Genomic DNA, 17,241 nt, shown 5'->3' with positions numbered 1-17,241 from the left:
CAAGCTGACAGATTTGCAATTGAAAGAGCCTTTCCCCAGTTTTACACATTAGGACCAGTCTAATCATCATGAGGTGAACAACTCGGCTGGAGAAGTCAGAGGAAACCAGACCTGGATCATGTCATCACCAGGGTCAGGGTGGACTTCAGATTTCAAACGTCCAACAGAAAATATGGGCGTTTAAACAGACATTTGAGTTGTATTGTAGGAACTGTAGCAGCCCATGTTTCTAAATCCTGACTAACAGTACACTTGGGACTGAAATGTAACATTTCAGACTCTGCTGCTTCAACTTCTTTGAGAACTCGTGTTTCAAACAGTCTCTTGCCAAGCTCCAGCACTGTGCAATAATAAATCAGCGAAGTACACCTTTAAACTTGTTACATGACCGCAAAGGAGCATTTTGGGTGTCAGTACACGTTGATTAAACTGCAACTTTGATATGCCATTGCCACACTGTTTCTACACATACACAAATATATTCCTCCACTGATTTACATACAAAACTATCACAAAATAAACAAAAAACCAGTCGTGACCAGTCTGTGTTTAGTTCGTATTGATTATCTCATTTGTTTCTTTTACCCGTTTCTTTTCTTTCTCTGTCACACCTCTTTGTTACATTAAGTTATGTTCATTACCGAACTGTTGTTTTTCTTTGTTCTTATACTTAATGGAAGCGTCACATGAAGGAATCGCTGACAACCAAAAAGTCAATTACAAAACACTTCACATTTTTAATACAAATATATAAGTAAATAGAGAATTGTAGTTGAGATTGTGTACTTTGAATACAAAACACAACTTTATATCAGATACAATAGCTAAATATTTCTTCATGTGGCATAGATATCATTTTTAGAAGTCGCTGAAAATGACCAAATGCACGGCAGCAGCTGTTTATTTCTGCATAATGTATTAACTCTTGATGTCGGTGAAGCCCAGCGCCGAAGATTATCATGACAGGAGGACTCTGTTCTCTTTGGCCCATTTCCTCAGAGCTCGGATGATGTATTCAACCTGAGGGTTTCCTGAATTTCGCAGCAAGGCCACCACCTCTTTAAGTGTCTCCCTAGAACACAAACAGGATATGTGAGGGAACAAGATTAGATCAAGAATGCACCATCTCTCATTCTTATTTATTTAGAGATCACACCCACTCGAGCAGACAAGACATTTGATATGCAAGTCCAGCTGTTGTTCAGCTTTACTGGGTAATGACAGGGATAATGTAGTGAAGCGTTTTTAAATGTGTACAGGATAAAACAGGACCCAAACTACTACTGCACAGGACAAAAAGGAGACCGACATACTTGGGCTCCTTGTTTGCCAGTATGAGCTGGAAGATGCCGACACATGCCCCTCGCTTTCCCTCCCAGTAGTTGGATTCTGGGTCGAGCTTCTCCAGTGCATCAAAAGCTTTGGCTGCATAGTAGAACTGGCCCATCTGAAAAGGCATGTCATAGTCTTACACACTGCAATATATTGACTTTCTGGGCACAGATGATAGCACCTCTTTATGGTGGCTTTTGTCAGCAGAGAGCATTTTACTGTCTGCTCACACTTCTGGTTGCATTTAAAAAAATATGGCAAGAAATCTGAGAGCACGGACGGACAGCACATGACAACAAGACGGCAGCCAAGTTAAACTGTCATCAATAACAGAGCCAGAAATGGTATGAAATGAATGTATCATAAAAATTGGCTGGTAGAAATGGTATTTAAACAGAGCACATCTGCAGGTTATCAGATGATGGATTAGTACATACAACTGTAGCCTTATAGTATAAAAGACTCAAGTAATACCAATAATAACTTTGAAGTGATGCTTTCAAATTTCTATTTTTGTGGTCAAAGTTAAAAACAGTGAAACTCACATTTCAGAAACTTGAGCCAACCAGTGTTTAGAGTATTTGCTAATTGTTGAAGATTACTTTTCTGCCCATCAACCAACTGCTAAATTGACCAGTTATTTCAGCAGTAATGTGGTAAGTTAAGTGGTCAGTGGTTAGAGGACAGAGGGGGATTTCACCTTGTAGCAGTCGTTGGCAATGAGCTGCAGTAGACTGAAGGAATCAGAGGAAGTGCCCATCTTCAGATAGAGCTCCCAGGCAAGCTGACCCTTCTGGTTCATGATGTCTGACAAGAACAAGACGAGAGTTCAATAATCCATCATTCACGGCCAGTTTCAGCAACTTTTATAGACTGAAATTTGGAAGATATTAAACGCCTTTGGGCAGATTTTATTGATCTGTATTAAGCCGAGAAGGGAAGAAAAATCTTTTCATGAAGATTTCCATTTCTAAGAGGTGCCAAGTGTAACACTAGCCGAGTGCACTAGTAACCCTGAATTCTTCACAGGCCTAAGGCAAAAAATCTGGCAGTGATGTTTGTTTCAGATCTCAGCCTCAGTGCATCTGTAGAAAGGGTTGAATCCTCTTCATGCTTTCATGCCAACAGCTGTAAACTACTGTAACTACTTTACTGTCTACTTAAAGAGAGAAGCATTGTCTTCATATAGGAGGCGCTAAATGCAGCACAAAGTCTATCAGTCAAAACTAAAGGATTGGAATAATAATAATATATGCAAAATTTCAAGCTTTTACTCCCTTTGGGCAGAAGCTTAGCCAGAGATCTGTTGAGAGCTGGACATGTATTGGTGCTTGGACTGTGGTCTGATTTCTGAAATCTTCTCTCCAAACAAGCATTTGTTATTTCAGCTTTTGTTTGAAAACCTATTCTGGCTTGAAGTTTTATTTATATTGCGTCACTGGAGTTTGTTTATCGTTTTACAAATACTAAATGTCAATTAATTTGACTGCTTTTAAGTTTGTTTAATTTTGTTTTTATGGCTTAATTTAAGAAAAGCAACCTCGTATGAAGAAAGCCTCTGAATTAATATATACTGTATATTCACATTTTCTTTAGTATACAATCATCACTTTAACTACTACTATACATACAGCATCGTGCCAGCCAGCTGAGATAAACATAGTCATTCTTGATCTTCTCACTCTGAATGTGTAGAAATTGCTGTAAGAAACATGAGAAATAGTGCAACACAGTGATCATTAACTTCAGTCAGAAGAATCTGTAGATGTTGGCTGAAGTGTGGTACCTCTTCTGCTTCCTTGTAGTTGCCAAGGGCTGCTTTAGCTTGAGCATAGTTGAAGCTAAATGTGTCATCATTAAAGAAGTAACCCTGCGAGGAGAAAAAAAAAGAGCAGTCATGCCCAAAAGAGGTGAGTGCCCACATGTCCAGAAATAAAGACCATAAAAGTATCAGCTTTTTGTTGGTACTACGAATCACAGGGAGAAACACACAAACACACGCCTGCATCTGTAAGGCACCACTTGTCATCTGAAGTGACACTTCTCATCCAGTGTGTGGGAGTCTTTTTTTTTCTTACAGACTGATATTACAGTGAAGTAACAACAGTGCGAGTCTTCAATTGAATATGCCACATAATGTGTGCCTTGTATTGAACATCGCTAACCTTGACCGAGTTTAGATATATGAGAACATCTTCAAACTGCCTCAAGAGGAAGAAGCAGGAGGCCATGCACTGTCTGCCAGGAATAGTGTCTGAAAGGACAAAAAATGTTACACACACACACTCGCACAGTGTCTCTGTAAAAGGATCGTATTGATTACACTTCTATTCAACATACCGCATTCACTAGCTGAGCCTCCGACCAACTGAAAGAACTGCTGTGCAATTTTCAAGTGATCCCTCTGAAAAGATAAAAAGATAAAGAGTGCAATAACAAACATTTGTCTCACTCTACCTCACTCATTTATTTGCAGGTAACTCTTCAAGATTAATAGAAACACTTACTGATCCAATTTCTTGTCCCAATGCAGCATTTACCACTCCTTTCAAAATATACTCCTGAGAAAACAATAAATGACTCATTTGATCTGCTTTCTTTTTTTTTCAAACATTAGAATTCATTTCTAATCTAAAAATAAATAAATAAAATAAAAGAGACACAAAACTCAGTCAATCCATGAGTTTCAGGTGACATTAAAATGTTTTTAAACATTCATTCATTTTCTATACCGCTTATCCTGCACTAGGGTCACGGGTGAGCTGGAACCTATCTCAGCTGACTTCGGGCGAGAGGCGGGGTACACCCTGGACAGGTCGCCAGTCTATCGCAGGGCTGGACAGACAACCATTCACACTCTCATTCACACATGTTAAAGTGAAACATTGAGATTTGTCACCTGAGGTGTGGCGGGCGTCAAATCTTGGATGAGGTTGTAAGCTTCTTGGACATCATCTGGAAATATAAAATGGATGTAAATCCCTGAACTGGGGGCAAGTTTCCTATAAAAAAAAACTTGCCCCTACTATAGATTCACATAAAAACAAGGATGCTGAAGTTATATTAAATGTTACATGACTGGTTGAGGAGAAATAAATTATCTTCTGTATGTTCCACTTCCTCTTTTCAACACAGAGCCGGATTTCATTGTGATGTATATTATTATATTATTTTGACCGTACTTAAAACTGATAAAATAACTGTATGTATTACAATACATGAAGTATATACACTGAATAAATAACATTGTCAGAATCATTTCATGAGAAGATGTAAAAAAAAAAAAAAAAAAATCTTATTCCAACTGTATGGGCAACAGTATATATGTATATATATATATATATATATATATATATATATATATATATATATATATATATATATATATATATACACACACACACACACATTATACACAAGTTTTAGAACGCCCCATTTTTTCCAGTTTTCTATTGAAATTCAAGCAGCTAAAGTCCAGTGAATAGCTTGAATGCTACAAAGGTAAGTGGTGAACTGCCAGAGGTATATAAAAAAAAAGGTAAAGTCACCCAAAACTGAAAAATAATGTAAATGTAAAAAAGAAAAAGAGGCATGCATAGGCCACCACCAATGGACTACACAAGACTGGAAGAAGGTGTTATCGACTGATGAATCAAAATTTGATTTAGTTCATCACGCAGGATTTTTGTACGCTGTCGAGTGGGCAAAAGGACAGTTCCTCTGTGTGTGACATCAGCTGTCAAACATGGAGGATGGTCGGGAGCTGTTTCGTCAGATCCAGGGTCGATGAGTTGTACAGAGTGAAACACACCCTGAACCAAAACAGCTACCACAGCACTCTGCAGCGCCATGCAGAACCCTCTGATATGAGCCTAGTTGGTCAGAGGTTAAACCTACTGCAAGATAATGATCCAAAACATAGAGGTCCAAGCTATGCCAGAACCTCCTTAAGAAAAAAAAACAAGATGGTAAGATTGAAAACATGGAGTGGCCAGCACAGTCCCCATCGAGCTGGTTTGGGATGAGCTGGACAGAAGAGTGGAAGCAATTCAAGCAAAGCAGCCTACGAGCGCCACATATATGGAACTTCTGCAACAGAGTTGGGAAGAACTTTTGATTTCCATTGTAGAAAGATGCCCAAAGGTGTGTTCAGCTGTTATCTGCCAAAGGTGGCTACTTTGATGAGTCAAAAGTTTAGAGTACATTTTGGTGTATAAACTGATTCCATGATTTCTTTTTTAACTTCAGTTGTTCATTTGTTCTATGCTTTCATTTCATTTGGAGTACAATAAGACATTAAACTGCATCATTTTCAATAAGAGACTGGAAAAATTGGTGTGCTCTAAAACCTTTGACCGGTTGTGTACGTTTTCTTGTTTTGTTTGTTCCAGAAAACTGCCATGCCACACCTACACACCTTGTCTGAGATAGTAGATGACCAGGTTGAGTCTGGCCTCAGGGATCACATAGATCAGAGGAGGCAGCACCTGCAGCGCCCCCTCCCCACCACGAAACACCACCTGCAGTTCACAAGTGAGAGATTCAGAGTGTGAAAATTGGCATGTTAGTCACCAGTGTATGCTCACACCTACACACTCACAGATAGAGATTGTGAAGAGCTTACCAGGTTGTGTCGGATAAGCTCCTTAGCAAACTCAAAAGAGCAGGAGGAGATGTCGATTAGGTTCTTCAACTCAGCCTGAGAGGGAGACAACACACATATTAAGTCAACCCTGAGCAAATTTGACTCAACTGTAATGGAGCATAGAAAGAAGATAATAAAAACTGTCGACAAACTGAGATTTACTCTACCAGCACAAACTGGACATTAACCCCCCTAATTCAGATGTAATCATACTATTGGTTGAATTTTTTATTGTTCACCTATTGGTGTGTGACGGCACTAATGTAAAGTTAGCCATTTCATTGTTAAATCAATGTAAACTGTGGTGGTAAAGTAATAATCTTCGTAACAGACAAACTCAAAACATAACACTCTGCATGTGGAAATATAAGAACATGTCAATATGAAGAATATCCAGCGAAGCTACAGTATGCAGCAGTTGGGCCCTGTTCACCTCTGCTGCCTTGCCATTGTAGAGCCTGAAGTGGTTGCAGGCCTTGAGGTTAAGGGCAATAGTGGAGTCAGGGATGCTCTGCAGGTAGACGGCCAGCACCTCCTGGGACACATCATAGTAGTCCAGCTTGTAGTAACACAGAGCCACATATACTTTTAGGGCCAGGAAATCTCTGAAAAGACAAAATGTAAAATTATATCACTATTTATTATATATTATCTCTTGGGGTGATTGGATACAAGATGTTTGTGATCTAAAATATATATATATACTGTATATAAGAAATATCAGAAAGGTTTTATTCATGTCACCGTACAGCTTTAAGTATTTTCTACATATTTTCATTTTGCATATCATAGATCTTAATAAAATGTGTAACTTGCTTAAATTTATAGCTGCTAAGAAAAAACATTTTTCTCATCTAAAACACATCACAGTTTAAAGTTACTGTCTTATTAACAAATTGTTACTTATATCAGATAAGTTAAAAAAGAATTTATAACCCAACCAAAGTGAAAATTTGATGGCATGAGCTACGAATGTGATGTGAAGACATAGAAGGAAAGATTTTTGCCCAACAACACGTGTGCTGGGAGCTGTTGCAGAAGCCTGCAACTAATGTGTTATGCTTTCAACATCCTATAATACGCAAAGGGTCCAGATGAAGTAACTTTTGTCATCAGAGGTGCATGCAAGGCTCTGTGTGGATGTTTGACATCTGCGTCCACAGTGGTGCATGTGCGTATCAGCAGGGGGAAAGGATTGAGGCTTAAAGCTCTAATATTTTCTGTCATCTTAGTAAAAAAGGACCTATACATACTTAGCTACAGATGCCATGGAAACATGAAATGTTGCACAGGAAATGTTCCACAAAAAAATGTAATTCTTCACCCTCTCAGCTATACATGCAATATATGCATGTTAAAGGAGACTAGCTCAGCAGGTCTGCAGCACTGATGCTTGAATTACACAAAGCGTGAAGCTCATGCAATAGGTAGCGTTAAGAAGGAATTTAAGAGAGTGAGATGTGAGAGTGAGAGCACACACCTGTTCTGCAAAAGAAGCCGTTTATAGATGTCTATAGCCTCCTGGTAGTGCGACCGCATGTAGTGAATAGATGCCAGGCTCAGCTGATCCTCTGTCACATCTTCCAGATTCTGGTGGAAATTCATCAGCTTCTTCTCATCGTTGAACTGAGACGTGTTATGGAGACGAAAGGAAAACTTCAACACAGGTCTGATCAAGGTTACAAAAAAATGTATAACACGGGAGGGACAGCAAAAAGGCATGAATTAAACCAAGGATCAAACAACTCAAAAACAAAACAACATGACACGTCACACTCTTTTCCTCTTTACTGAGATCGGGTAAAAACAGGATGGACGTAGTGCACAAACTTCTAAGTTTACCTCATATTATTACAGACGAGTATATTGTTATTACAGTTACTAGTTAGTGATTGAGTGATGGCAGAGAAGGCATGTAAAATAATATAATACTCTAATGGTAACATACCTTATGAGCCAAGTGGAAGAGGAGCCGGTTTTGAAGTGGTGACTGTGGTGCTAAGAGACCAAGAGATACTAAATTTAGTTAGCCAGCAAACCACATGAGAACAGAGGTACAATTCATTCACATTATAACCTTACTCTCAGCAATGAAATAATAAACTGGATTGTAAATTCATCCAGCACAGAAATTAAACAACAGCCAGGGGGTGGTTTAATGGGACTTAAATGTGTACATCGAATTCAGAGAGATTAATTACTACATAAACAGTCAGTGGTCCAGAAGAGGACAACCTATTGTCAGATTTACACCAGAATTGGTACAGGAAAACTAACGTAAATTCTGGTGTACATGATAAACTCTGAGAAAGTGGGTTTGGCTATACGCACATCGCCGTGGGTGTTGGGCTTAATATTGAGCAACAGTAGAGAGATGTATGATCATGATAAACTGTGAGACATTTAGATCTTGCTACTTTCTATTAGAGACCAATTAAAAGGCAACGGGATGAAAGGAATAAAAGCAGTTCAGAGTTTCATTTAAAGCTGAACAAACTTTTGGTCAAAGCCTCTGTACTCCATACCCTTGGATGCAGCCTCTTCCGCCTCTTCATAGAGCCCCAGAAAAAAGAGGGCACAGGCCAAATACACCCACACATCAGCTGGACATTCAGGGTTCACGGTCAGAGACTTGTACTCCTGTCATAACATGATAAGGAATTATTACTCATTTGCACAGACATGAAAACAGTCAGTTCATCATTAGCCATTACTTAGACAGATATGCATATATCCACACACACAGTGAGACACAACAACACACATACACAAGAAGACAGAATACCTCCATAGCTCTCTTGTAATCACCCAAGTGAAACGCACAATAACCAATCCACTGGTCTGCATGCTCCTCTTTCTCTCCAATACTTCTCTGAAACTGGAGATGGCACAGTAACACATCAGCAGCAGCACTTGAGTAATGCAGTGGTGTCTGTTGCATAGATGTGGACGATTTTCTATTTCTGAAACTTTAATTCCAGGGCTATACAGGGTAATCTGCAGGAGGGATTGCATTTTTATTAGCCACAATAAGTACGTATTCAGGCCCAGGGGCAAATCTCAGTCCACCAACCAAGCTATTGAAAAAGAACCATCATATATGTTTATATTTCACTGTGAGAAATGTGTTGTTTCATGCCTGAAGCATAACCATGTACGGTATATAAAAAGACAATGTCTAACACACCACTAACATTATTGTCCATAAAATTAGGGACTCGTAACTTTTCTTTCTTTATATTTGTGGAATTTGTTGTGAAGGTGATGGCTTCATATCAACAGTAGTTTACGTAAGTAGTTTATCATAGGGGATAAGGTGCCTTATGAAGATGTGATGATAACTGATTGAATTTATTATTCTGAATCGAGTTCCACTGAGATCAACACATTTTTCATGTGTTATTTTGCAATTCTATAGAGCATTTTTGCTATTGCATGTGAACAATAATGATGTAATGTGCATTTTTGAAACCGTCTGCAAGTTGTTAAGGTGTCTATAACCTGTAGAACAGCACACACAGAGCTGGTGCGAGCTACTTTTGATGTGTGAATGCATCTCAGCACAGGGAGTCATTTGAAACCACAAAATGTGTGTGTGTGTGTGTGTGTGTGTGTGTGTGTGTGTGTGTGTGTGTGTGTGTGTGTGTGTGTGTGTGTGTGTGTGTGTGTGTGTGTGTGTGTGTACCTCCAACAGTGTCAGGGCCCCAAGGTAGTCTCTCTGTTGTAGGTATTCCTCCGGACGGGGAACCTTTGTTTTGTTTTTCTTCTTCTTCTCATTGATGCTCACTTCTCTCTCTCCTCCCACTGCTGGTTTCACGCGAGAGAGGATCTACCAAGGTAGAACAGAAAAGGAATTTTTTTTTAAAAACTGTATTTGTCCAGCCCAAGGCAGGACATTTTCCTTTGGTCTCACCCAATTACAAACAGGCAGGGTCCGACGTTAAGGCTTTTTCCCACTTCTCCCATCTACTTGCCCCATCTAAAGTGATGGTATTCTGACTTTCAGTAGACGAGTAGTGGGTTTGGCCTAAAGTACATGAACCTATGAGACTGAATAATATATCTCATCTGGCATTAAATGTGACTGTGCAGACTCACCATGCCGACGGATCCTGAGGAGATTACTCCCACCGAGCTGAGACTTGTTTATCTCTATCCAAGCTAACGTTGTTTTTTTCTTTTCTAAACACAAATCGCTAACGCTAGCTGGTGTCTTCTCTAATTAATGTCGAATTTTACTGCCTTAGCTTCATCCTTCGTTGAAACCACCCTCATATCCAGAATAATTAAATTATGAACGTTTTCCACGTAAGGACTGTTGCTAAGTAAGATGTTGGTTCGCTGTAGCTAGCTCAGGCTAACAGCGTCAAGGTACAGTTAACACAGACTGTGGCTGTGCTGTATTTTCAAATTAAAGGCATGAGCAAAGTACTTGATAATATAACAAGACCGTTAAACACCGATTATGGGTGAAGTGTTAATATACGCAACCCAGTTTGAGACGGCAGTGAAAGGGAAAAACTGAATGACTGCAATTTCTATCGTGTTCCTCGTCTGTTTTTCCTCACGTGGCATTTATTTTGAAGTGGAAGAGGTGGACCGGAAGCAGCGGCTCTTCTGTGTTGCACTCAAGGGTGAACTTGATTCAATAGTTTGTTCCTCGTTGCCTAGCAACTGAACAGCGCTGCACTGCAAGTACCGCTGCGCCCCCTACGTGAAGGCTTTTGTGTTTTTATGAGCACATATTCCTATTCCTAACCTTCAAATACAAATCCAAAGCAGATATGACCGCTTCCACGACCAGATGTTGTTTTCCATGTAAAATTTATTAATATATAAGGTAGTTATTCCACCATACACGGTCACGTAAGCCCCAGTGGCCTAATGGATAAGGCACTGGCCTCCTAAGCCAGGGATTGTGGGTTCGAGTCCCATCTGGGGTGGAAGGTTTTTTTTTTTTCTTGCGGTTGTTTAATGACATAACACTATTGTAAACACTGTCTCTTTCAATTTTCGGCGATGTGATATCAAAGTTTCTCAGCTGCGGAGCTTTATAATAAATGTGACTGGTGACTTCGTCCTCAAGAGAATCAACAGAAATGTATGGTGTAATGGAAGAAGATCCAGTAGGCTACTTTCAAAGTTGTTTTGTGATATTCTTTACTGTATCATTATGTTTTTTATGTTACATTGCCACAATAAATGACATAACCTATAGACTGTGTGTGTGTGTGTGTGTGTGTGTGTGTGTGTGTGTGTGTGTGTGTGTGTGTGTGTGTGTGTGCGTGTGTGTTCACTGTTCAAGTTCGTAGTTGTAGTTCAACAATATTTATTAAGTATATCAATATCATACATACTGTAACATGCAAATAATAACCTCCCCATACATCCTTCACATACACAAATAGACAAATACATAACAGGCAGTAACCTCAAATGAAATTAAATAACAAAAGCCATGTATTATATTTGTCTGCACTTTTGATTCTTGATTTATTATTATGTTTCTCTGAATTTAAATACCATGCATTATAGCTAAATGCAGGGCCGTATAGGGGAGAAAGGTGATGATAATTCTAGGGGCCCAGCGCCCAGTAGGGCCCACAAAAACCCCAGTAGTCTAATCTTTGTATGACTGAATTATTCTGCACAAGACCCTGACTGATACTCATAGTAATGCTGCATTAGCATCAAAACAAAGTAGGCTAAATAAGAAATGATAATACATACATAGTCTATGAAAAAAAGTGGAAAAGTCAGGGGGCAGGGGCCCACTTTAGTATACTTTCAGGGGGCCCAGAATTCCTAGCAACGGCCCTGGCTAAATGTGGTTCTCATAAACATTTACTCAAGACAAATACATACATACAGCATAAAGTGTACCACAGAGTAGCCTACCATATACACATTCGATTTATTGTTACTTTTATTCTCAGTGAGAATAGCAAATTTTATTTCACCACATTTTAGTTTTTTGCATTATATGATGTATCATTGCTTAAAATCAATTCCAGTTTTTTTTGTTGTTGTTGTTTTTACATGGCTTGATTAATTTACATAATGCATGATGTTATGCTCTTAATCTGATATTTTGATCTGGTGCTTGATCTCTCTCACAGAAGAACTGGTGCATTTCTGGACAAGGGACATCTTCCCAATTGGCCGTCACTGGGCTACGGTGATTCATGTACACACAGTCAGTCTGTCGAAATAAAGGCATTCTTGGACTACCATCCTGCCAAAACCTAAAGGACAACACAATATGGAGGTCAGTGAGATGTTGGATTACTGGACTGACTGCTGTATGTCCAACAATAATAACAGCACAGATGTTTCACAGTAAAAGCCTCAAACACCTCAAAGGTCACACTCCCTCTCTCTCCTGTTAGGCTCTAAATGTCTAACGGTAATGAGATTCATTGACAGTAGCTTAGCAGATGAGGACAACAAAGTGGAGGATACTGGAAGTAATCGCTCAGTGAGAACAGCATCTCTGTTGAGAATGAACAACCACAGAAAATGTACATTATGCTGCTTTTATACTGAACTGCAGGTGCATGTGTTTCTCTCCAAGCATTGAAAAAGTGGTAAGTTGTGGTCATCAATACTTTTTTTTAAATGCCAGGGCTGACATGGTAATGACACAACAACAACAACAACAGTGTTCAAGATTTTCAACCTGGTCACTTTGCATGAGCCAAGCACCACTAGAGGTGAACCTGCCTAAAGTACTATTTGATGTCTGTGCTGCTGATATCTTGCAGAAAGTTTGAGGATGATACTAAAAGCCTTACGATGTAGTCAGCCTAGATCCATTCACCCAGGAGAAGGAGAATTCAGGGTCCCTTTTCAAACCAATCCAGACCTTGAGCGAACTTTCCCCATCTGGACGGTACAAATCAGCCTGTTGAGATTTAGATAACAGAGTATGCGAGTGGCATTTAACACACACACACACACACACACACACACACACACACACACACACATACTGCTGTTGCACTGAACCTGTTCTTGTTCATTGTCGATCACCACCAGGTCGGCTCCTTTACTCTGACAGTATTCTCTACTTTGCTCCCATGTCTTCAACTCACTGGAGAGAAAGTAACACCTGGAGTTGATCTTCCTCCAGCCTGGAGGACAGTGTGGAGTGGCATCCATCTCTGGCAGACAAAATCAACAAATTACACATGACCTATCAGATTCTGATATTTTTTGGATCAGAAGCTTGAAGTACAAAGATAACTCAATTTAACCGTAACTAATAATTACATACTGTATCTCCTACAAAATTCAGTTTATTATGGTAGAGAATTAGGACTGAAGACTCGTTTCCTCTCACCACTCAGCCTCATTTTCAGTCTGTCCCTCTCCTCCTCTACCATCCTTATCTTGTTGTTGAGTTCACTGACTCTGTTTCGCAGCAGGTCTTTTTCTTTAGTCAAGGCATTGAAACGTTCTTGTAATCTGTTGCAGTTACATCCAGGCCTCTTTTGGTGGCAGTAACTTTCCATCTCCCTATTTTGGTCTGTAAATTGAGTTGTGGTACAGTTCGAGGGGGGTGATTCCTTGTTCGAGTACACTTGTAGAAAAGAAACAGAAAATTGTTAAATTCAAACCCATTTCTTAAAATGGAAGCTAAACAAATTGAAATGCTTTGCACAATTTCTGCGACAAGTTTTACAGCAATATGTCAACTTACACCACTGTTGTATTTGCAAAATTGTGGTGTTGCAGACTGCAACTTGCAGCAATCTTTGCAAATTTCAAATTACACAATGCCACAGTCCATACTCACGAGCAAGACGTAAAGAAATATTGAGAATGGCTTGTATGATACACAGCACACCAAAACTGAGGAAAAGCAGCCGAGCGAGCCTTCTTTCTGCAAAATCAACACACACACACAGACACACAACAATTAAAGTCTATAACCACAGTTTAGTTTGTAAAGTTGATCACGGTAGCCTATGGACACTATGCAACCATGTTTTTTTTATTCAGTATACTTTGGGAGTTTCTTTCCCTGACATGAGTTAGTTTGCCAGGGCTTGGTTATTAATTTGTTGATCATTTCCTAATTTACATTTCACACAGAACACAGAATTTCTTTCAGTGCATAAACATAAAGTTGAGTTAATAAGTTTCTAACTCTCAACTTCAGTTTTATGAATGTGAAATATCAGAATAATAGTAATGGCATTACACTCAATGATGTAATTGTAATGTTTTGTTTAATTTTTGGTCAGTTTGCCTTTTATTCCAGTGAGCGTGAAAGGGAAACAGAGAAACAAGAACAAGACAGTGTTTCCTCATAACACTGATGTGCTATTAAAACACTTAAAGCAGAAGTAAGCGATATTTTTGTGTAAAGGCAGAAGTGAGTGGTCCGGTCGTTTTCGTTAATGCTGCGTTCCAGGCAGGCTTTTGAAATCGTAAATTACAGCTTCAAGTCACAACTTACGACTTTGTAGCGTTTCAGGCAACCCACTCGTGTTTTTCCGACCTGTTTTACCGGTGAAAGTCACTATAACGGCCACTCGTAACTTCCGACCGGTGAACTCGTACCAGATCGAACTGGTACGACTTCACGGTCGGAAAAATACGAGTTTCCTTGAACGCACCATAACAGTCCTCGTCCCTACGTCGCCACATTCACGGCGTTCCTTGGCTGCACACACAGCCCTGCATGCTGTTCTCTCTCCTCATTGGATAAAAACTGTAGGATACGATAAATGTTTTCTCTTCGGCTCAGAGCAGAGCAGAGGGACTGAGAGACCCGTGTTTCAGTCCAAACACTCTATGTAAGTGATTGCTGTCGGAAGATATAACTATTTAAGACTTATATTAACACAAATATATCACTTACTTCTGCTTTAATATAAGTCTTAAATAGTTATATCTTCCGACAGCAATCACTTACATAGAGTGTTTCGACCGAAACACGGGTCTGTCAGTCCCTCTGCTCTGCTCTGAGCAGAGGAGAAAACTTTTCTCGTATCCTACAAGTTTTATCCAATGAGGAGAGAGAACGGCATGCAGGGCTGTGTGTGCAGCCAAGGGACGCCGTGAATGTGGTGACGTAGGGACAAGGACCAATAGATCCATGACGAGGGCAGGGACTGCTAACTCCATCGGCTGACAAGACGTTATGGTGCGTTCAAGGCAACTCGTAACTCGTGTTTTTCCGACCTGTGAAGTCGTACCAGTTCGATCTGGTACGAGTTCACGGGTCGGAAGTTACGAGTGGCCGTTATAGTGACTTTCACAGGTAAAACAGGTCGGAAAAACACGAGTGGGTTGCCTGGAACGCTACAAAGTCGTAAGTCGTGACTTGACGCCATAATTTACGGTTTCAAAAGCCTGCCTGGAACGCAGCATTAGCCAAAACGACCGGATCGCTTACTTCTGCTTTAATGAAAATAGTACAACCACTACACTGGTTCTGTTTGACAAAATAGGATGATGTGTGTTATTACCTGTTTGATTTTTATCCTTGTTGCATTTCTGTCCATATCTTGGTCCCTCATTCATGTACTCTGGCATCTCCATTTGCTCAACGGTCCCGGTTGCCATTGTTGCTGGTGAGACGTCTGGTCAGCAGATTGTGTGTTCCCTCTTATGGTTTGTGTCCTCATCAGGAATGGCCTAATACACACTTGACAGACTTTGTAAGAGTAAGAAAATAGCAGAACAAACAAGGATGTGACAATGAAACATGTGATGTGTGGTAAAAGCCCCTCAAGCAAAATGATTTTCTTGTTTCCATTAATAAATACCATTTATCCACCTCCCTTTGAACTTTGCCGTCATACTACTACTAGGCTACTTGCCCCAAAACGTTGTCTTTGTGCATATTTGGAAAAAGTAAAACAGGCAGGCATGAACTAATGGTCAGACAATGTTTCAGAACTAATTGCATAAGGGCATATTATGTGTAACGCCTGACACTTACACTGTTATTAACCACCAAATGAACTAAATATTCTGATAATACAACACACAAGTAATCTGGGCCATTTATTATCAAATATCAGTGCTACACCTCAAAAAAACACAGCACAGAATCTGAACGTATTCATATCCATACATTAAAACTGACCATTCCACATTGCGCTTAAAAATGAATTAAATTAGTTTATGGAAAAAACGTATGCACAAAAGTCATGTTATAGAGGCATACTTCAAATGGGCAGTAGATTTTGTGTAGCAGTGGAAAACTTTAGAGGAGATGTTAAATAAGAAGATATTGGCAATAGTCCATAAAAAATAGTTTGATTTACTGATGAAAATGGAGGCAACAACCTCACAGCCAGCAGCCACCTACTCTGTCTCCCATAGACACTCGACTTGAGCCTCGACGAATAGGAGTCAGACAACTTTTCAGGTAGGATTACAATGACATTGGTTATTGGTGACGTCACAAATTTCACAGAATGTCACTTTACAATGCCCACCCTCCTGCAGCGCAATTTCCACTTCCTCACTGCTTTAGGACCTTGTGGTTCAAACCTGTTTTTACTGTCAAGTAGCTGATCTACAAGATCTGCAACTGTAAAAAACAAAACAACAACAACAAAACACAACAGGCCTGACCCCTGTCAACAGATCAGGACCTCCTGAAACAAACTTGAGTTCTGTTGTTTGTAAAAGGCTGATAATATAGCCGCAGTTTTTCAACACAACCAAAACAATATTAAAGTAGCAGCATGAGGTCCGGCCAAATGGTAGAAAGGAAAATGTTTCACACATGATGTAAAGTGTGAGTTGACAACATCATTCGATGCAAGGTGGGTTTCCTGTGTACATCCTGTGTAGTTGTGTGCGCCCCTGTAGAAGCCTACAGAAAGCCTGAGAAAGCCAGTGTAAAGGACAGTATATTTACTCCCCACCCTGACAGTGTATAAGGGTTGGGGTTAGAGAAGAGACCTTGGTAAAGTCCCCCTCAGTAATGCATTGTGCTATGTGATGTAGTAATTCCGCATGCTTTACTGTAAATGATAATGATCTCACCTCCTTTAATACTGTTTGCCTGACATCAAACTCTGAAAATCAGATGACTTCCTCATGTTTTTCTTCTCTCCCAACTTTAATGTCTTGGTCATTTTTGGCCATGTCTGGAGACAGAGGCAGTTAAGGGTAAACTAATAGATGAATAGACCTGGTAAAAGATTAATCTGACAACAGCACCATAGTCTAAGGCCCACACAAGTCAGTGCAGTGATTGCGTGCTTACTGCTGTACAGCCCACTTCTGCTTTGTAT

The 17,241-nt window shown here is 39.8% G+C and overlaps 2 protein-coding genes across 2 annotated transcripts; both read right to left on the bottom strand.

The window, feature by feature from the left end:
- Positions 1 to 887: 887 nt before the first annotated feature.
- Positions 888 to 10,308, bottom strand: ift56 (intraflagellar transport 56). The gene is made up of 18 exons (XM_083983492.1): positions 10,076 to 10,308; positions 9,663 to 9,806; positions 8,763 to 8,855; positions 8,503 to 8,617; positions 7,926 to 7,975; positions 7,458 to 7,603; positions 6,411 to 6,582; positions 5,957 to 6,031; positions 5,750 to 5,852; positions 4,232 to 4,287; positions 3,840 to 3,893; positions 3,673 to 3,736; positions 3,498 to 3,586; positions 3,119 to 3,202; positions 2,964 to 3,033; positions 2,033 to 2,139; positions 1,314 to 1,447; positions 888 to 1,072 (listed from the first exon to the last, which is right to left on the bottom strand). The coding sequence occupies exons 1-18, from the start codon at positions 10,076 to 10,078 to the stop codon at positions 958 to 960; spliced, it is 1,674 nt and encodes a 557-aa protein (XP_083839618.1). The 5' UTR covers positions 10,079 to 10,308; the 3' UTR covers positions 888 to 957.
- A 1,110-nt stretch (positions 10,309 to 11,418) lies between these two features.
- LOC310988379 (uncharacterized protein) lies at positions 11,419 to 15,630 on the bottom strand. Its single transcript, XM_083974958.1, has 6 exons — positions 15,457 to 15,630; positions 13,776 to 13,862; positions 13,320 to 13,559; positions 12,986 to 13,140; positions 12,772 to 12,881; positions 11,419 to 12,222 (listed from the first exon to the last, which is right to left on the bottom strand). Exons 1-6 carry the CDS (start codon positions 15,551 to 15,553, stop codon positions 12,048 to 12,050), a joined length of 864 nt encoding a protein of 287 aa, XP_083831084.1. The 5' UTR covers positions 15,554 to 15,630; the 3' UTR covers positions 11,419 to 12,047.
- Between the last annotated feature and the right edge of the window lie 1,611 nt (positions 15,631 to 17,241).

Source organism: Trachurus trachurus, assembly GCF_905171665.1.
Source record: "Trachurus trachurus genome assembly, chromosome: 1".
Classification (NCBI taxonomy): domain Eukaryota; kingdom Metazoa; phylum Chordata; class Actinopteri; order Carangiformes; family Carangidae; genus Trachurus; species Trachurus trachurus.
Note: the sequence above shows the minus strand (reverse complement) of the source record. Positions and strands in the feature narration are given on the sequence as shown.